General features: G+C 44.9%; 1 protein-coding gene across 1 annotated transcript in view; it reads right to left on the bottom strand.

Annotated features, from left to right (window-relative positions):
- KIF1C (kinesin family member 1C) overlaps positions 1 to 20,961 on the bottom strand; it is a gene marked incomplete in the record, with an annotated part of 1,373,479 nt that overhangs the window by 714,570 nt on the left and 637,948 nt on the right. Inside the window, 1 exon segment of the mRNA XM_044077100.1 lies at positions 19,395 to 19,573. Coding sequence (XP_043933035.1) covers positions 19,395 to 19,573 — 179 coding nt within the window.

The raw sequence follows: 20,961 nt of genomic DNA, 5'->3' as shown, positions 1-20,961 counted from the left end.
AGAGGCTATGAGGCCCTACAGAACTGCAGTGGCGAAGCCTGCTCTGGACTTAGAGTTGAGAGGCACGTGGTAGTGCTTTGTAAAAGTGTGCACTGAACTCCAAGTTGCAGCCTCTAAGATTTCTTTGGTTGGTACTCCTCTGAGGAAGGCTGCTGAAGTGGCTGCTGCTCTGGTGGAATGAGGCCTAATGCCCTTAGGCACTGATTTGTCATGTTGAAAATAGCAGAAACAGATGCAATGGCCTATCCATTTAGAAATAGTCTGTTCCGAGATGGCCTTACCTTGTGATCCTGCAGCATATGACACTAAAAGTTGCTCAGTCTTTCTGAAAGCTTTAGTTCTGTCCAAGTAGAAGCGTAACTGCCTGTGTATGTCCAAAGAATGCAGAATTTTCTCACCCTTGTTCTGTGGATTTGGGTAAAAGGTAGGCAAGTGAATGGTTTGGTTGAGGGCCACACTGGACACCACCTTAGGCATAAATGTAGGGTTTGTCCTCAGAGAAACCCTGTCTGGATGAAAAATGATGAAAGGTTCCACAGCCATGAGTGCTTGTAACTCCGAGACTTGCCTTGCAGAGGTTATGGCTAGGAGCAGAGCTGTTTTCCAGGATAAGAATTTTATATCTGCTGTTGATGCTGGCTCGAAAGGAGGCAGTGTGCGTTTTTCCAAAACATAATTGAGGTCCCAGGCCGGAATTGGTGCTCTCCTTGGAGGCCTAATGTTTTGTCCCCTCTGAGGTACTGCCTTATTAAAGGATGGGAAAAGATAGGTGGTTCCATATTGTAATGTGCAGAAATGGCAGAGGCATGGATCGTAATTGATGAGAAAGAAAGGCCTTTGTTCAGCATCTCAGTTAGGTATTGTAAAATCTGAGGGATATTTGGTACAGACGTGTCAATGCCTTGTTCCTGGTTCCAAGCACAGAATCTCTTCCATTTATCTGCATAAGATTTTCTGGTACTGGGCCTCCTAGCCTCCAAGATAACATCCATAACAGCTTTTGAAAGAGTAGTGCTCTGAATGGCTACATTATCCGCCGTGCAGCCAGATTTAAGGTCCTGAGTTGGCTGTGCAGGATCTGATTGTTTTGTTGGGTCAGCAAGTGAGAAGTTGGAGGCAATATCCACGCTGGACCTTGAGACAAGCTCTTTAGGATTGGGTACCAGTGCTGGCGTGGCCAGTCTGGTGCAATCAGAATCATTTTTGGCTTCTCTTGTCTGACCTTTAGGAGTACTCTGGGAAGGAGAGGCAGTGGGGGAAAATTATATAGTGTTAGATTGTTCCAGCTGAATGATAGGGCGTCCACTTTCCATGCATCCCCATTTCCTTATTATCATCCTGAAGACTTGTGGATCCAGTTTCCATTCATGGGGATTCATGAGGTTTCTGCTTAGTTCGTCTGCCAGAGTATTTGTTTTTCCTGGCAGGAATTGTGCTTGCAGGTGAACTTGAAAAGCCAATGCTGTGTCCCATAAGGTCATTGCTTGTCTGCAGAGGGGGTAGGAATGTGTACCTCCCTGCTTGCTTATGTACCACATGACCGTAGTGTTGTCTGTCTTTATCAGTAACTGTCCGGGATGAAGCAGGTCCTTGAAAGCTGTCAGGGCATTTTGAACAGCTAGCATCTCTTTTTGACTGATGTGAAGATGCCTCTGGTTTGCAGGCCATGTGCCCTGAATACATTTTCCTGCCATATGGGCCCCCCAGGCATAATCTGATGCATCCGTTGTCAGTGTCTGTCTGGCTGTGGGTAAACTGAATGGCAGACCCTTGTTGTGGTGACAGGCTTCTGCCCACCATCGAAACTCCTGCTGTAGGCAGGGAATGAGTGCAATTACTGTCTCCAGGCTGTGGTAATGCTGAGTCCAAACACTTTTCAGATACCATTGCAGTTTCCTCATATGCAGTCTGGTGGCATATGCAATTAGTAGAATGCAGGATGCCATGAAACCCAAGGCCTGCAGGATTTTCCTTGCAAATAGGTGGGTTTTTGTTGCCAATTTCTTGAAGTAAGTAGTCAGTTGTTTTTGTTTGTCTGGCGTGCGATAGGCCATCTGGACAGTTGTACTTAAGCTTGCACCCAGGAATATTATCTCTTGAGAGGGCCCCATCCCCCTCCTGATAAGAGGCCTAGGCAAGAGACAGAGTATGATTCTTCTGATCAGGTTTCTATTTCCTCTGATTCCTCTTTTATACCCCTGGCACACTGACATCAGGGAAGAGGTGACAGCAACCGACGCCGGATCTAGACTTTGGAATTCAGGCCGACTACGGGTAGCCTGCCAGCAGGATAAACCAAGTGTAATGACTGCAACAGTGAAACACTATGAACATTTAGGATATATGTCTCCATGGTCCATCCTTCCTTGGTACTAGGAAGAGTCTGGAGTAAAAGCCCTTTCCCTGTTCTGCCAGGGGAACGGGTTGTAGGGTTCCATGAGAAAGGAGGGTGTTTATGACTGGCTGAAACAGGGAGACCTGGTCTTTGGGTGGCTGTGGGATGCCTCTCCAAGGAGGAGGGATGTTCAGGTTATGAAATAGCCCCTTTCTATAATGGAAAAGACCCACCTATTGAGGTAATGCTTCGGCAAAATGGAAGACAGTGAGAGAGCCTTAGGGACAGGGGAATGAAGTTTGGGGGTGTAGATAGCAAAGGCAGGCAGTCACAGACTACCTGCCCTGTCTTGAAACAGAGGTTTCTGGGCAGAAGTCTGAGCAGGCTTGGAAGGAGTCTGCTGGTTCCTGGTGCTCTTTCTGCTCCTAGAATGGAGTGGGGGGGGGGGGGTTGGAGGAGAGTGTTTTCTAATGAACTAGGTTTGGTGGGGTAGTTCCTATGAAATGTGGGGATAGGGGAGATGAACAAGTGTTTGAGGTCCTGGAGTTTCTTCCTCTTTTGTTGAAAGGTTGAGTAGCTCACACACCTTAGCCCCAAAAAGGGCAGAGTTATCCAGGGGAGCTTCCAGGAGTTTGGCCCTAATATCATCAGATAAGAGCTGTAGTCTTAACCAAGAGTATCTTCTAAGAACTGAGGCAGAGGCAGCAGATCTGTTACAGGCTTCTACAGCACTATAGCTACATCTAACTGAATGTCTTGTGACTTGAGAAAGCAATGAGATGAGGCTAGATATTTCAGCCTTTCCAGTTGTGTCAGGGGGTTCTGCCGAAAGCTTAGTGACGCGAGCCAAAAGGGACAGGGCATACTTAGACATATGTGTCTGGTTATTTACTGTCCTAAAGGCCAAGGTAGCAGAAATGTAAACCTTTTTGCCAATGTGCTCCACTGTCTTACTGTCCTTGCCTGCAGAAAGGACAGAGGTGGACAGAAGCAGTCTGGATGGTTTATCTGCAGAGACTGATAAAGTGCCAGGGTCTGCAGCAGGGCATTTAATCAGGAATTTAGCCCCTTCAAGGACTTTATAGAATCTTTCAGGCCTTCGAGGGGCAGGTGGTTGGGAATCTGGATTCGCAGAGGCTGCAGTGAAAACATCTAGGAAGGCTGGTAAAACTGGGTGTCCATCTGTAAGAGCTTGTTGTACATCTTTTTTGGACCTCTAACATTTCAGAGGAATCCCATTTAAAATATTCTCTCACTTTTGAGATGGTCTCACCAAAAGTGAGGTCCTTTCCTGAGGAGTCTGTCTCAGCAGCGTCCTCCTCTGGGGAAGCATACACTAGAGGAGAAAGCATCTGGGACACATAGTAAAGAGAATCCTCCAAAGAGGAGTCTGAGAAATCCTCAGCTTCAGGTTGGAGAATGTCATCAACCTGAGACATGGGACTAAGGAGAGGTGGGGGAGCCAGTGAAGAAGCAGGCATAGCCGGCCTTAGGGCCTTAAAAGCTTTAAAAAGGCTCTGGGAAAGAGCCTGCCAGTCCAGTTGGCTTTCTGCAAGAGGGGAAGCATGTTTAGTATTTTGTTTCTTTTTCAAGGAAGGCCTAGATTCTGTTTGCTCAGAAGCAGTGGAAGAGTCTGCCTGGATGGCCGTAATGAGCCTAGTTTCCCCCTAATCATTGGTGGCCAACATCTGTAAGACCTCCACGGATGTGCTTTCCACCTTAGGGTCTGCGGCCTCCCGAACAGTACCCGCTATACCTACCTATTTTGGCAGATTCCAAACGTTCCTACAGGTGAGCATCAGCCACAGGAGGGACATTAGGTGGAGGAGGTGGAGCAGCAGATTCAGGCCTGGAAACTGACCTACTTAGGTGGCTCTATGGTCTGACCTGACGGCCCCTCCATTGTTAGCACCAAACGTTTAAGATGCTGTTTTTCTAGACAAATATTAAGGGCATGCAGATGACTGCAGAGTGTATTAAGTATGAAGGCCTGACAGAATGCGCAAGTTTGGTGGTCATGTGTAGGTCCTAAGCAGAAAAGGCAGAGCTCATGGGCTTCCTTAGGAGGGATCTGACGTCGCACCTGCACTTTCCTTTCCTGAATGACATGGACTAAAACAGGCATGCAGTAACCCAAGAGAAACAGAAAAATGGCCTCAATGGGGTACTTGGCTTTTAATTTGATTTGACGGTAGGGACGGCAGGAAGAGCAGACATTTGACTAGCGGAATAGAATTTCTGAGGAAAGGTACATGCAGATGTCACTAACGGCCCACACGTCCTCGGCCAACATCAGATGCCCCACGTACCTAGCAGTGACTAGAAACTTTTGTATACAGGCCGGACATTCAGGTAGCTAGGACAGGATAACCCAAGGGTTTGGAGTACTGCAACATGAGAACAGAAAGACATCTTTAGGTACTGGTGCTGAAAAAGGATCAATGTCTCTCTGTTGTATACAAAAAACAAATCTTTTCCATTTGATTCTGTAAATTTTCCTAGTGGAAACTTTATGGAAAGACAATAGAATGTGACTGTACACAGGAGGGCAGCTTTGACTGTCTGGCTATCGATAAAGTGGAGAAACCATGTGGCCAATTTCATGCCTGACATGTCCAAGTGAATCATGCCTGTTGGGTAAGACAGGAGGTATAGAATTGGATCCAGAATTCATGGGGGGTGAACTAAATGAGGCTAAAGAAAGGGGAACCAAATCTGATGAGGTCAATGAGGATGACTGTGCTCTTCAAACTGAAATGCTTTCTGGAGAAACTTGGGGTTTAGAAGAGTTGGGGGTAAGTATAAAGGAGACCGGGGGGGGGGGACACAAAGGAAAGCATCTCAGTGTTTTTCACAGTGTAGGGAATCAAGGCAAAAAACCTACTGCACTTGTTACTGAGAGGAGAAGCAGAGGTCATTCCCACTGGCAGAATATCTTTTCTGCAATTTTTGAATTAAGAGACCACTCATGGAGGTGGCAGAATATCCTTTCTGCAATTTTTGTATAAGAGACCAGTGCTCAACTTGCCTGCTATCATGCTGGATTTCCCCACACTGTACGTTACTATCAGAAATCGAGTTGATGAAATTGCCCAGTGACACACTCTCAGACCTTAACACAGCGGGTAAGATCTAGTTCCTCCTTGTTTGTTGAAGTACCATACCACTGACATAGTCCAGCTGAATCACAATAGTCCCGGAAGGGAGAAAGTCATGAAAAGCCTGCAGTGCTAAAAGTACTGCTCTCATTTCAAGGACATTGATATGCATATGTTGGTCTCTTCAGAAGACCATGTGCCTTTGACGGTCTTTCTCAAGAAGTGCCCCTCCCTCATCCAATTTAGGAAGCATGACTTTGGACTGAGGAAGAATGAAAGGGTGGCCTTGTAAAATCTGATCTGAATAAACACACCACAAGTGGTACTTATTGCATGCCTGAATTATTCTGATCTGGGTGGACAAAGGCTGGTGCAAAACAGACTACAGAGTTTCTAGGGTCCACTGATCCCAAGGCTTGTAAAATCAATCAACTGACTGAAAAGCATTCTGGATTACCTTTCTGACTTTTAATCGAATAGTTTGTACTCTTGGTAAGGGAAGGGAAGCGGTCACTGATATCGTATTAAACAAGGCCCCTATGAACTCTAATACTTCAGATGGTTCTAGTTGAGATTTGTTGTGACTGATGCTAATTCCTAGATTAAGGCAAAAGCTGGAATACATAATCTCATGCTTTTGCTAGAAGATGCCTGATCAAAGTGGTTATGAGCCAATTGTCCAAATACAGAAATACCCGGAATCCCTTCAGTCTCAAGTGAACTGCTACTAATGTCGTGCATTTGGTGAACACCCTGGGGGGTGTGGTGAGGCCAAAGGGCAAAGCTCTGAATTGGTAATGACCAGCTCCAAGCCAGAATCGTAGGTATCTTCTGGATTGTCTTAATTTTTATGTGACAGTACGCATACTGAAGATCTACTGAGCACATCCAGTCGTCCTTGTGCAGGAAAGGCAAAATGCACTGAACCTCGACCATCCAGAACCTCATGTATTGAATAGATTTGTTCAGACTGCTGAGATTCAAAACTGGTCTCCAGTTTCCTGTTTTCTTCAGCACTAAAGAATCTTGAGTAAGTTCCATGCTCTTTCTGGTCTGGGTCTGGGGGGACCTCTTGGATGACTCTTCTAGCAACCTTCTTATTTCTACTGCTGTTGTTTTCCTCCGACTGGGTGGAACATCGAGAGTTTTGTTTACTGCTAAAGGGGGTGGTAGGGAAAAAGGTATTATATAATCTCTGGAAATAGTCCTCACCACCTATGAATATTTTGTAATCTACAGACAGGCTTTCTGGTGCAGACAGATGATCCATAAACTGGCTGCAGAGGTGGACAATCAGGCCTCCTTTCGGGAGCGCTGATAAGATGTGTCAGTGTGTGTCCCTAGAGCCTTGATTCTGGGGGCCTCCTCCACTATGTGGGCAGTCTCTCCCATTAGAGTTTCCCCCTCTGCCCCTGGGAGAGCCATCTCCACGTTGGTCATGAAAAAGACTCTGGGATTTTCTGAACCACATTTTCCAACCACCTCATCGATTCCTAAAGAAGGATCTCTGAGAGGTCGAAAAACACTCCCACTGCACACAGGGTCTTACAATCCTACTCAGACCTGGATAGTGTCTCAAAGTTTGGTGCCAAACAAAGAATTTCCAAAGGGAGCATTGACTAAGAAAGACTTGAAGGGCTCCATGAAATCATACAGGCACATCCAAGCACGTCTCCTAATGGAAATGCCTGAACCCGCCGCCTTTGATGTACCTTCGGCTGCATGCGAGATGAACCTCATGGACAAATTTAAAAAAGAGTGTAGGGGAACCAACTGTGTAGATACCAAGCTCTCTGCCTCAGAAGAGATGTTTCCAGAGATCTACAGAGTTCTTTAATCAAATCCCTCGGAAGTTTGGAGAAGTGTGCCAAATCATTCAGTGACCCAAGTGCAAAAATCACTGAAGTAATGTACACACTTCCCAAATCTATCCAATTCCCTTGCCTCCCTGTTGCGGGGGATGGACAGATGAACTCTGTTCTGCGAGTTCCTTCTTTGTGGCCACCGCTATAACCATAGTATATAATGGTTCTCCTTTGCTCCAAATTTCTCTTCCTTGCAGTGGAGCCAAAATTGTGGTCACTTATGGATCGCCTCAGTGTCTGGTTCCTTTCACACCCGCTTAGAGATCAATGAGCTCAGTGGGTGGAGTCACCCCAGGGGTAATTGGGCCAGACTCAAAGGCTTCCAAGGAATACCAATTTTTCTTGGGAAGGGTTATTGGCAGACAAACAACCCTCTTTTGGCGATTATCTCCAGAATGTCTCCAAAAAAGACTTCAGCAGGTGGTGATCTTGGGGACCCTTCCCCCACACTAAAATTGATATCTTCCGTGACAGACTCTTGAGGAGAGTCTAAATACCTCCTTTTGCACTTTCTCTTCCTAGGGACTTCCGAGGCGGGATATTCTAGAGATTATAAATAGATATGAGTATAACCTGCTGGCTAGTCTGGAGACTTTGGGCTGACTGTCCCTGTGGAGTAGTGTGTTGAGGCTCCAAGCACAAAGACGTATGAGACTGGGAAGAAGGATTTCGGGGGGGGGGGGTCACTCTTCAATAGAAGTACAGAACGATCTCTCCACTACCTCACAGGCAGAATGCCACAGAGAGAAGGAGGCCGATGGTGTTGAGAAAACATGCTTCCAGACCACTGTATCCATCTTACCAGAAGGCAGACACCAGAGGCAGAGGTCGGAGCCAAGCTGTCCAAAGCTGAGGCTCCGAGGGGTAGAGTCAGCTCCAACAACTTCTGGGTTCACTCCAACAACTCGGATCCAGCAATGGCACTACAGCTTCAAGAGTCATCTGTCTCTGACATACATGGAACCGGTCCACTCAGAGAAGGTATCAGAGCAGAAGATACAACAATCTTCAGATCTGCCACTGATGGTTCCAGACGTCTCGAATCCAAGAGCTCCAAAGCCGAAGGTCTGATTGGAGAAGAAGCCAAAACAGGTGTAGTAGTACTGGTAAAGGTATTCAGACCCCAATGGGCAAAGAAGTCATGAGAACTCCCATCTGTGTTTGTGCCAAGGGAAATTTCCTCCTTATTCTATCCACATCTGTTTCTCTCAGACTCTTGGAAGAACAAAAAGTAGCCAGTGAAGGAGTCCTAGAATGATGTGATCTCTCTAGGAAGGGCTATGGAAGAAGGTAAGGAAAGTAAAGTTGTGCACACTTACCATAAATGTAGATGTTCAAGTGTACTCACTGTTGCAGTCATCACATTTGGGTTATCCCTGCCAGGGTAGCCCTCGGCCGGCCCAAATACTGTAGACTTAGCATTTTTGCATCGGTTGCTTTCGCTTGAGGACTGACGTCAGGTCATCAGTAGTATAAAGAAAGGCAGCTGACGCAATTACATCAGTTTTTCTTGCCCTAACCTGTCAGGAGCCCCCAAGTAAAAACCAGGTTCTGGTGGAAGAACCCCACTAGTGGAAAACAAATACCAATATGTCCCTTGTAAGGAAAGAGAAGAAGGTGGGATGGAGGGAGGAAGGGAAACCAAGACTGCAACAGTGAATACACTTTAAAATCTACATTTATGGCAAGTGTACACAACTGTACTATGTTGTTCGTGTATCACTGTTGCAATCATCACATTTGGGTTGCTTCCCACAGCTGAAAAAATGGATGGAGGCAGTCAAAGTAACTAGGGGCTGGCTAGGATGTCCTGCAAGACTGCAGAGGCAAACCCTGCCCTGGATTTGGAGGAGAGGCAGGTGGTAATGTTTGGTGAAAGTGTGAACAGATGTCCAGGTGGCAGCCTCCAGGATGTCCCTGGTGGGGACTCCTCTGAGGAAAGCTGCAGAGGTGAAGGCTGCTCTGGTGGAGTGTGTCCGGACCGCCTTGGTGGGGGGGGGGCTTTTCAAACTGTTTGCAGCAGAAATGGATGCAGTGTGCTATACATTTGGAAATGGTTTGGAGATGGCTTTACCTTCTGCCCCTGTAGCAAAGCTAACCAGCAGTATATCAGACGTTCTGAAGAATTTAGTCCTGTTTCGATAGAATCTGGGCTGTCTGTACACATACAGAGTGTGCAGAATTCTTTCCCCCTTGTTCTGGGGAGAAGGAAAAAAGGTAGGCAAATGAATGGATTAGTTGAGAGCCACACTGAACACCACCTTGGGCATGAAGGATGGGTTAGTTCTGAAGGATACCCTATCTGCATGGAATTTGATGAATAAGTGCTTGCAGCTCTGAGACTCTTCTGGCTGAAGGAATGTTGTCTTCCAGGAGAGAAATTTTAGCTCTGCAGAATAAACTGGTTCGAAGGGGGGGGGGGTGAGCTTTTCCAATACAAAGTTAAGGTCCCAAGCTGGTGTTGGTGCCCTTCTGGGTGGTTTCAAGTTATTGGCACCTCTTAGAAACTGTTTGATCAAAGGGTGTGAGAAAAGGGGCTACTCAGTGGGGAAAATGAGCAGAAATAGCAGAGGCATGAATTTTTATAGAGGAGAAAGAGAGGCCACTGTGTAGTAGGTCAGCTAAGAAATCCAGGATGAGGAGGAGGGAGGGCTGTGCCATACTGGCTCCCTTAGCCTGGATCCAGCTGCAGAACATTTTCCATTTATCAGCATAACACTTTTTGGTGCTAGGGTGTCTGGTCTCATGGATAACATCCGGAACCTGTTTACTGAGGTTGGCAGATTGGTTCTGGGTTAGGGAATAAGCAAAGCTGCCAAATTGAGTGGCTGCAAATGGGGATGCATGAATTTGCCTTTCTTCAGTGTCAGGAGGTTTGGAATCGGAGGAAAATGCCATGGTGGCAGAGAGGACAGGTTACGCAGCAAGGGGTACCAATGCTACCGGGGCCAGTCTGGAGCTATGAGAATGGTCCTTCGTTTTTCCTCCCTTATTTTGAGAAGTACCCTGGGGATGAGAGGTAGGGGAGGAAAGGCATAGACCGATAAATTGTCCCAGGGGAAAGGACAGGGCATCCACTTTCCAAGCCATGTAGTGATGCTCCCTGGTGTAGAATTTGCTGAGCTGATGGTTGGTGTGGGAGACAAAGAGGTCGACCTTCAGGGTTCCACATTTCAGAGTTATTAGGGTGAAGGTACTTCTGTTGAGCTGCTATTCGTGTGGGTCTAGAAGATTTCTGCTTAATTGGTGTGCCAGAGAGTTGAGAGATCCTGGTAGGAACTGTGCTAACAGGTGTAGTTACATAGATTCATAGATTAGTACTAAGCTAACTGCCCTTGCGAGCCATTTTAAGCCTAGCCAATTATCCCTTGTGAGACTCAAACCTTCCACCTTGTGTTTGTAAGGCAAACTCCTTAACCATTAGGCCACCATCCCAACCCTCACACTAACCCCCCTCAGCCAAACACACACACTTGCCATTTGCAGGATTCAAACCCCTACCTAACTATGTTATGACACTTGAGACGGATGCATTAGCAGAGGCTGTGTGTCAAAGGGTCTTGGCCAGCCTGCATAGAGGGTAGCAGTGAGTCCCTCCCTGCTTGTTGATGTTCCACATCACAGTGGTGTTGTCTCGGTTTTGATCAGGAGAACCCCTGGAGAGAGAAGGGGCTTGAAAGCTATCAAAGTGTGCTGCACAGCCATAATCTCTTTTTGACTGATGTGCGAGGGATTTGCTGCAAGCTCCATTGGCCCTGTATACACTTGCCGTCCAGGTGTGCACCCCAAGCATAGTCTGATGCATCTGTGGTGAGGGTCTGGGTGGCGGGGGATAAGGAGAAAGGCAGTCCCTTATTGTGGGAGCATGCTGGTGCCCACCAAAGAAAATCTTTTCTGAGGCAAGGAATTATAGGTAAAAGTTTCTAGGTCTTGAGAGTGGTGACACCAAAGCCTCTTTAGGTACCACTGAAGTTTCCTCATATGCAGTCTGGCATATAGAATGAGTAATATGCAAGATGCCATGAACCCCAGAGCTTGCAGGATATTCCTTGCGGATAGCCGAGGCTAGTTGAGAGAAGTAGGCTGTCAAGAAAACTTGCTTCTCTGGTGTGAGGTATGCCATCTGGAATGCTGTGTCCAGACCTGCTCCCAGGAAGATTATCCTTTGGGTGGGCACCTGTTTGGATTTCTTTTCGTTAATTGTGTACCCTAGGGAAGTTAGTAAGGGCTTTACAAAGGCTAGGTGCTTAAGCAGCTTTTCCTGGCTGTCTGCCTGAATAAGGAAGTCATCTAAGTATGGGTAAATCTGAATATTTCTTTGTCTGCAAAAGGCAATGGCCGGAGCCAAACATTTTGTGAAAACTCTGGGGGCAGTAGATAAGCCAAAGGAAAGCGTAGAGAACTGAAAGTGTTGAGATCCTGCCATGAAGCGGAGATATGTCCTGCATGATTCCCTGATAGGAACGTGGAGGTAGGCCTCTTTTAGATCTAGGGAGGCTAGCCAAGCGCCCTTGGAGAGCATGGGTAGCAGCTACTGGAGGGTGAGCATTTTGGGATTACCAGGAAGGTGTTTAGAATTGATGGATTGAGGATGGGGCGTCAGGTGCCCGCTTTCCTGGGCACCAGAAAAAGTCTGGAGTAGAAAAGTACAGTTTTGTACCTACCATAAATGTAGATGTTAGAGTGTTCACCCTGCTGCAGTCATCACACTTGGGTTATCCTGCCATCAGGCGGTCCCGCAGTCGGCCCGAATTCCAAAGTCTTGGTCCGGCGTCGGTTGCGGTCGCTTCTTCCCTGATGTCAGTGTGCCAGGGGTATACAAGAGGCATCCGACGCCATTTTCTTCAGTTTTTCTTGCCCCAGATGTCAGGTGCCCCCAATAGGTAGGCAAAATATATATATATATATATATATATATATATATATATATATGGTTTACTATTGAAATTGCGAACATCACTTGGTCGGCAGTCGTATGGTCGAACGCATAAGGTCGGAAACACAGATGTCGAAGACATTATAATCAATCGAGGAACGGTTTTAACATGGGTCGAGGTAGGGAAGATGGTTGTAGTAGGGAATAATACTGTACACCTACCTCGACCCATGTTAAAACCGTTCCTCGATTGATTATAAAGTCTTCGACATTATATATAATATTATATATTATATATATATATATATATATATACACACACATACACATATACATATACATATGGCTATATAAAAATAAAACAAAACCCTTTGGTACAAGCAAATACACCACAGAGGTAGTATACGATAAAGTGGTAGAGATAAGTTCACCTGGTTCAGAGGGGATGTAGGGAGGGTAACCTGGACTGCAGCAGGGTGAACACGTAAACATCTACATTTATGGTAGGTACAAAACTGTACTACGTTCGTGTTACCCTGCTGCAGTCATCACACTTGGGTTGAATCCCAAAGCTAAGGAGGGGAGGTGGAGTCAAACAGGGTTAGAAGAAGCTAGTAGGCCCTGCAAAACTGCAGTGGCAAAACCAGCTCTAGTCTTAGAGTAAAGAGGTAAGTGATAGTGTTTGGTGAAGGTGTGCATTGAACTCCAAGTAGCAGCTTCCAGAATATCCTTGGTTGGCACTCCCCTGAGAAAGGCTGCTGATGTAGATGTAGCCCTGGTGGAGTGGGACCTAATGTTAGCAGGTACTGGTTTCCCATGATGTGTGTAGCAGAAATGTATGCAATGTCCTATCCATTTAGAAGTGGTCTGTTTTGGGATAGGTTTTCCTTGTGATCCTGTAGCATAGGCTACAAAGAGCTGGTCAGTTTTTCTGAAAGCCTTAGTTTTATCCACGTAGTAATGTAATTGCCTGTGAATGTCCAAAGAGTGCAGGAGTCTTTCTTCTTTATTCTTGGGATTTGGGAAGAAGGTGGGCAAGTGAAAGGTTTGGTTTAGGGCCACACTGGATACCACCTTTGGCATAAAGGAAGGATTAGTTCGTAGAGACTCTGTCTTGACGAAAAATGAGGAAAGGTTCCACTGCCATTAGTGCCTGTAGCTCTGAGACTTCTAGTTGAGGTTATTGCTAGTAGTAGGGCAGTTTACCATGAAAGAAATTTTAAATCAGCTGAAAAAGCTGGTTCAAAGGGCGGCAGTGTAAGCTTTTGCAGAACAAAGTTGAGATCCCAAGTAGGTGTTGGAGCTCTCCTTGGCGGTCTTAAGTTCTTAGCCCCTCTGAGGTACTGTCTTAAGAGTGGATTTGAAAATAAAGGAGGATCTGTGCTGTAATGAGCTGAAATTGCTGAAGCGTGGATCTTAATAGATGAAAAGGAAAGTCCGTTGTGTAACATCTCAGTTAAATATTGTAGAATCTGAGGGATGTTCAGCTCCAGGGGATTTAGGCCTTTAGTCTGGTTCCAGGCGCAAAATCTTTTTCATTTGTCTGAATAGGCTTTCCTGGTGCTGGGCCTCCTGGCCTCCAGAATGACATCCTTAACAGCTTTGGATAAAGGTGTTGGCTGGTTGTTTAGGTAATTTGCCATGCAGCCAGGTTTAAAGACTTTAGCTGGCTGTGTAGAATCAGATTGTCTCGCTGGGTGAGCAGGTGACGAATTTGTGCCAAAATCCATGGTGGGCCCTGGGCCATATTCCTTAAAATTGGATACCAGTGCTGGCGTGGCCAGTCTGGTGCAACGAGAATCATTTGTGGCCTCTCTAATCTGACTTTCAGCAGTACATTTGCTAGAAGAGGCAGTGGAGGGAAGGCATACACTGTTAATGTTTTCCAAATGAATGAGAGGGCGTCCACTTTCCAAGCTAGTGGATGGAAGGGTCCTTGTTCAAAATTTTTGAAGTTGGTCATTGTGGGGGCTTGCAAACAGATCTATGCCTGGGCATCCCCATTTTTGAGCTATCATTGCAAATACTTGTGGATCTAGTTTCCATTCGTGTGGCTCCATGATGTTTCTGCTTTGGTCGTCTGCCAATGTGTTTTTCTTTCCTGGCAGGAATTGTGCTTGTAATTGAACCTGGTAAGACAGTGCAGTGTTCCACAAGGTCACTGCTTGCCTGCATAGAGAGTAGGAATGTGTGCCCCCTTGCTTGTTTATGTACCACATAACTGTGGTGTTGTCTGTCCTTATTAGTAGTTGTCCTATGTGCAGAAGGTCCTTGAAAGCGGTTAGGGCATTCTGCACTGCTAGCATTTCTTTTTGATTGATATGCAGGTGTCTCTGATCTGTAAGTCCCTTTGCCCTGAATGCACTGTCCTGCCATGTGTGCTCCCCAGGCATAGTCCGATGCATCTGTTGTCATAGTTTGCCTGGCTGTGGGTAAGGTGAAAGGCTGACCCTTGTTGAGGTGACATGCCTGTGCCCACCACAGAAACTCCTGTTGAAGGCAGGGAATGAGTGGTATCATTGTTTCCAAGCTGTGGCGGTGCTGAGTCCATACACTTTTCAGGTACCACTGTAATTTCCTCATATGCAGTTTTGCAAATGGTATTAGTAGAATGCAAGATGCCATGAATCCCAAGGCCTGCAGAATTCTTCTTGCAGGGAGTTGGGTCTTTGTTGCCATTATTTTGAAATATTGAAACAGCTGTCGTTGCTTGTCTGGCGTGAGATAAGCCATCTGGGCCGTTGTATTCAAGCTGACACCCAGGAATGTTATGTTTTGTGAGGGCACTAGTTTTGATTTTTTGTTTACTGTGTACCCTAGGCAACTTAGAAGGTGTTTGACAAATGCCAGATGCTTCAAAAGAATGTCCTTGCTTTCTGCTTGAGTAAGGCAGTCGTCCAGGTATGAGTATATTTTAATTCCTCTGTCTGCAGTATGCAATTACTGGTGCCAGGCATTTTGTGAAGACCCTGGGCACAGTAGGTAAGCCAAAGGGCAGTGCAAAGAATTGATAATGTGTTGAACCTGCAATGAAGCGGAGGTATCTTCTGCAATTTTGTCTGATAGGGACATGCAGGTATGCCTCCTTGAGGTCCAAAGTGACTAGCCAAGCATTCTTGCCCAGCATGGGAAGAAGCTACTGTAGTGTTAGCATCTTGAATTTTGGTACTTGCAGATAGGTGTTCAGAATTGAAAGATCCAGAATGGGTCTCCATGCTTTGGCCTTTCTTTGGACAAGGAAGAGTCTTCAGTAGAATCCTTGTCCTTGCTCCTGTGTAGGTACCTGTTGAATGGCTGTCATGTTCATGAGAGCTGTAATTGCCTCTGCCCATTGATTTGGTGGCAGGTTTGGCATTCCTTTGATCCTTGGTAAGGTATGAAAGTGGAATCTGTATCCTTGAGAGACAATGTTTAGAACCCATTTGTCTTTTGTGATGACGTGCCAGTTGCCTGCATAAAATGCTAGTTTTCCTCCCAAGGGTGTTGCCAGGAGAGATTTGCTTGGTAGTTTGAGGATAGAGTCATTGTGTCTGCCTTCTGCTAGCTTGGGGCCTGTCTTCTCCTCCTTTCTGGGTAGCAGAACCCCATTGGCGAGGTTTGTAAGGGCCCCTGTGACTGACCTCTGCCCCTTGGGCATCTGTATTTGCCCCTCTGTGATCTGTCTGAAGCTGGAAAGGACCAGTTTTTTGTTGGCCAATTTCTGCTGAAGCAAGGGGGTTGCACCTGCAAAAAAATCTTTGACCGTTTGCATAGATTTTGCCTTATCCTCCATTTTCTTTAAAACCTCTTCTGCTTTGACACCAAATAATACATCCTGTTGTAAAGGTGAATCTAATAATTTTGCTTTAACATGGTCAGGGAGGGTTTGCTCTTTTAACCAAGCATGTCTACGTATGACAGAGCCAGTAACAGCTGCTCTACAGGTAGCTTCCAAGGAATCAAATCCGCATTGTAAAGTATGCTTGCCCACCTGTTCAGCTGCATGCAACAGATCCTGCATTTCCTTGAATTCAGGCTGTTCTGAATGTGTGCTCAATTTTTTGTTTTAACTGAGACATCAGGAATTGTTGATATTTCAACATGTGAAACTGGCAATTTAATGCTCTCATAGCCAGAGTTGCTGAGGTGTATATTTTCTTTCCCCATCTATCTAGGGCTCTGGAATTTCTTTCAGAGGGCACAGGATTTTTAGCCATAGAAGCTTTTGTTCCCTTAGGACCCTGGGAAATAGTTTTTGGGTCAGCTACAGGGCTTTTATAAAGGAATTTGTGTGAGTCAGGTACTCTGTAGTATCTGTCTGGTTTGGCTGGAGCAGGAGGTAGAGAGTCTGGATTTAAACTAGACTCCAAGTAGACATCATCATCCACAATATCTAAAACAGGAGGAATCATGGTATGTAATGTTTCCCCAAAGGAGTAGTCTTCAGGGGGAGATGCTGAGGGAATAGAGTCTTCAGCATCAGAATCCTCATAAGGTGGAAAAGTGTAATCCTGTTCCTCAGAAGAATCTGAGGAGAGAGAAACCTGGTCAGAGGATGCATAATCCTCCTCTTGTCTTGGTCTTTTATCAGGAGGGGGATGGGAACCCCTGATACGGGTAATTAAATCTTCAGCCATCTTAAGCATCTGTTTCTTAGGCATGGGGCCTTGAACTGTAGACTGATGAACAGTTTTCTTAGGTTTTAAAGGAGTTTTAAGCTTAGCATAAGATTTAATGGCGAGTGTAGTCGGTCTGAAGACACCTTCTGCAACCGAAGGTGTTTCCTCTGCACCGGTGTCTAGTTTTGCTCCGGTTTCGGTAGATGGCTGTGTCGGCCTAGTAGACTCCGCTTGGGAATCCGCAGCTATCTGGGGTTCCAGTTCTGTGGTCGTCAGGGGCTGTGTAGACACCTCACTGAAAACCGGAGAACCGGCAACAGGCTCAGCTGAGGCCTCGGGGTCTGGCTTATTCCTAGGCTGCCTGTCCTTATCCTTGCATTTATGAATTGCAGTCGTCGGCTGCTCTGACGGCATGATATAATTAACTTTCCTACCAAAGTAATGCCGTGCGAAGTCAAAACGTTATTTGATAGTTCCTTTATTAAACCTAGCGCAAAACCGACAACCTGTGATGTCGTGGTCTGGGCCTAGGCAAGGAATACAATAGGAATGGAAGTCCTTATGAGGTATTTGCTTCCCACAAGAAGTGCAATTGTTAACGTTTTCAGACATCGGACTGAGGCAAGAAAATGTTCCCCAAAGGGGTACTTAGCTTTATTGAAGACTTCGGACTTTATTGAAGACTTCGGACTGAAATTCAAATCGAAAATCTCAGGTGTCGGCCGACTGGCACTTGCGAACTGCTTCTGCTTCGGGCACCGCGCGGCAAGAAAGACAGAAGAAAATGGCGTTGGATGCCTCTTATATACCCCTGGCGCACTGACGTCAGGGAAGAAGCGACAGCAACCAACGCCGGACCAAGACTTTGGAAAATATCTGGCTACAACAAGGGCCAGACGACTGATAGTTCTGGTGTTGAACAAAGCACAGAGGCAACAACGGGGGATGTCGTGGTCTGGGCCTAAACAAGTGATGCAGTAAGAATGGAAGTCTCTGTGTGGTACTGGCTTTCCACAAGCGAGACAATTAACTTTTTCTGACGTCTGTCAGTGCAAGAAAAAAAGGACCCCCAATGGGGTACTTAGCTTTAGAATACTTCAACTTCAATTCGGCAGATGAAAACTCAGGTAGCGGCCAACCGGCACTCGTGCGAACTTGCTTCTGCTTCGGGTTCCACAAAAAGAAAGACTATGTAATAGCGTTGGCTGCCTTACTTTATACTACTGACGACATGACATCAGTCCTCAAGCGACAGCAATCAACGCAGAAATACTAAGTCTCTGGTATTCGGGCCAGCCGAGGGCTACCCTGGCAGGGATAACCCAAATGTGATGACTGCAACAGTGAAACATGAAGAACATCAGGATCTAGAGATGATGCTTATCAGGTCCTAGGGAGCTTCTTCAGCTTAGATAATGTAGAACAGTTATCAGAAGCGGTTAGATCCGACAAACTTTAATATGATCACTTAAGACATCTTGAGAGTAGGTTCAACATTAGGATCAGCTAGGAGTGGAGGATCTGGAAGAGTCTGACGGGCACTTTCTGGACTCCTCCTTCTCTAATCTCTTGGAGGTTTGAGCTCCATATAAGACTCATAAATGGTCTGTAATAAACCTTTCAAAATAAGCTTACTTTTCCAGTCCAGTAAGGGCTGTGGATTAAAGCCCTTAGAAATTTTGCAAGATTCTTTCAAATGATCTGGGTATAAACACTACATACAAGTATCATGTCCATCTGTAAGAGGGATTTCATGACCACAATCTTTACATTTTTTTTAAATCTAGAAGGTGTTTCAGCCATACTGGTGAAAAAATGCAATCATAATAGTAAAAGATCAGGTTTTTCTCTTTTTTTTTTTTTTTTTTTTTGTTAAAGGGAAAGGAAAAGAGTGTGTGAAAAATTACCAACAATGGTAATTAAAGAAGTTACCACAAGGGTATAGGAGCAAAGGAAAGAAAAGACAGCCAACAACTATAAGCTAAATTACACTAATAAGTGTAGGAAGGATAAGGGAGGAATCATTTATAGAAAATAACTAGAAAGGGTATAAAAAGTAAATGTCCTACTTTACTCATAAAAAACACCACTAAAGCTCAAGAGCCAACAGTGACCACGTCCATACATGAAGGCAAAAAACAAGAACTGAGGTAAAGTAGGGGACTAGAACATTAAGGCTAAGGGAGGCACTCAAGAGTTTCCAACATCCACAAGTTGTAAAAAGTGTCTGGAGTCGGATCAGAGGGTCAGATCCAAACCCACTTGTTGAGGAATGAATGAAAACTGACATCACAAGCAAACATTACGTGCGTCTAGGATGCTTCATCTTAACTTCCAAGAATGAACTTAAACTCTTAAAAATCTATTCAACTTTCCCCAACAGCTTTACCAAGATGCCTTGGTCCTACATTATTAGATTTTGATGTAATTTTGTTATTTGTATCTCTGCTGTCTGTTGCACTCTAAAATTCTGAGCTTTCGATTAAAGTAAATGCATATTGCAAAGTTCAGGGAGAGGAGAAAGTTAGACTGAAGCAATCAGTACATCACACTCCTTCTAAACAGTCAAACAGATATAACCATCACACACACTAAACATTTCCTGTAAATGATGGAACTTACCTAGCTTTGTTTCCTAGATTCATTAAGTCTTCAATGTCCTCAAAAGAGGTCACGGCAAGCTTGGATAGGTCTTCAACATAAGGTCCTAAAATTGGATGTTCTCTAACTCTCAGGTTGCCCTTACTTTTCGGATTCAAGAGGTCACGCACACGCTCGCAGTAAATTTCCATGTAACTCACCTTAAAGAATAAGAACGACACATACTCAGTCCTGTAGAACAAGTGCTGCCCTAGTGCATTCTTAATCTTGTCAGAAAGGCCCCACTAAGAACTCATTTCGCCAAAATTTTCCTACAGGTAAGCAAACACCTCCCCAACACAGACAGGGAGGTCAAATGTCCAGATACACAAACAAGAACAGCAGAAATAGAAGATACTTAACATGCACTGTACAAGACGCTCATGAATATAAAATGGAATCTGAAAATGTTAAACATATTTCCAATAAGGGGTGCACCCCTTAGAAAAAATAATTCTAATCAGCACTGCCTGATAAATGCAATCCATAAGCAGACAAGGACTGTTATGCCTATCTTGCCCATTCATTACCTTAAATATTGGAAGAGTTGCAGTTCCATTTCAACCAATGTTCTACTTTGTCCTACATACTGCAGCTGCTTTATACATATACATGTGGATATATATATATATATATATATATATATATATATATATATACACATATATATATATATATATATATATATATATATATATATATATATATATATATATATATATATACACACACTTGATTTCCATCAAATACTACAAATTCTTTAGAAAGGTTATTCCATATTTCTACAACCTACTCCTTGAAAAAAAGTACTTCAGCACATCACCATTGAAATACCATCCATTTACTTTGGCATTAAACTGTCTTACCATTGTACACCTCTGCAGTACGCTGTCCTCAGGAAATACTAGTAATTCTCCTAAGGTACTTGTGTTCCATTCACATCACCATCTCTTCTTCCATCCTTTTCAAAGTATACACATTAAAGTCTTTTAGGACAACACAGCAAATTATTTGGTGCAAATGCTGCTGAAAATATTTCTCCCTATGCAATTAATTTCAATTTCCTACCTTTTCCTATTACCTTATCACAGTCACCTCATTCATTTGAATTATAACATTAAGGTACTTGTCCTTCTGGTCACTGTTAGTATCTTACATCTCATTATGCAGTCTTCTCTTAGATTTTTAATTTCCTAAGTGGATTACCTTGTACTTTAACGCTGTATTTAATAAGAAGTTATGTACTCACCATAACATTCCATCTGAGTAGGTGGCTTCATTTGTCTGCAACCTGTGGGTCTTGGATCCGATATCGGATCCGAGCCGGCAACTATTTATACAGCTATGGATCCGAGCTCCTAGCTCCTCCCCTCACCCATAATCCCCTGCCAACCCCAAATGACCTCAGATAAAGTTTGCCCTCCTATATACCTGAAAAGGTATCCCAACAGGAAAAGGCAGGAAAAATACCACCATCTAACTCTTCTGAAGGTCAGGGGGAAAGAGGGGGGGGGTGGTTGCAGACAAATGAAGCCACCTACTCAGATGG

The sequence above is a fragment of the Protopterus annectens genome, chromosome 7.part0 (assembly GCF_019279795.1).
Source record: "Protopterus annectens isolate FY-2018-M chromosome 7.part0, PAN1.0, whole genome shotgun sequence".
NCBI lineage: Eukaryota > Metazoa > Chordata > Ceratodontiformes > Protopteridae > Protopterus > Protopterus annectens.
The sequence above is the reverse complement of the archived record's forward strand: the minus strand, read 5'-3'. Positions and strand labels throughout refer to the sequence as shown.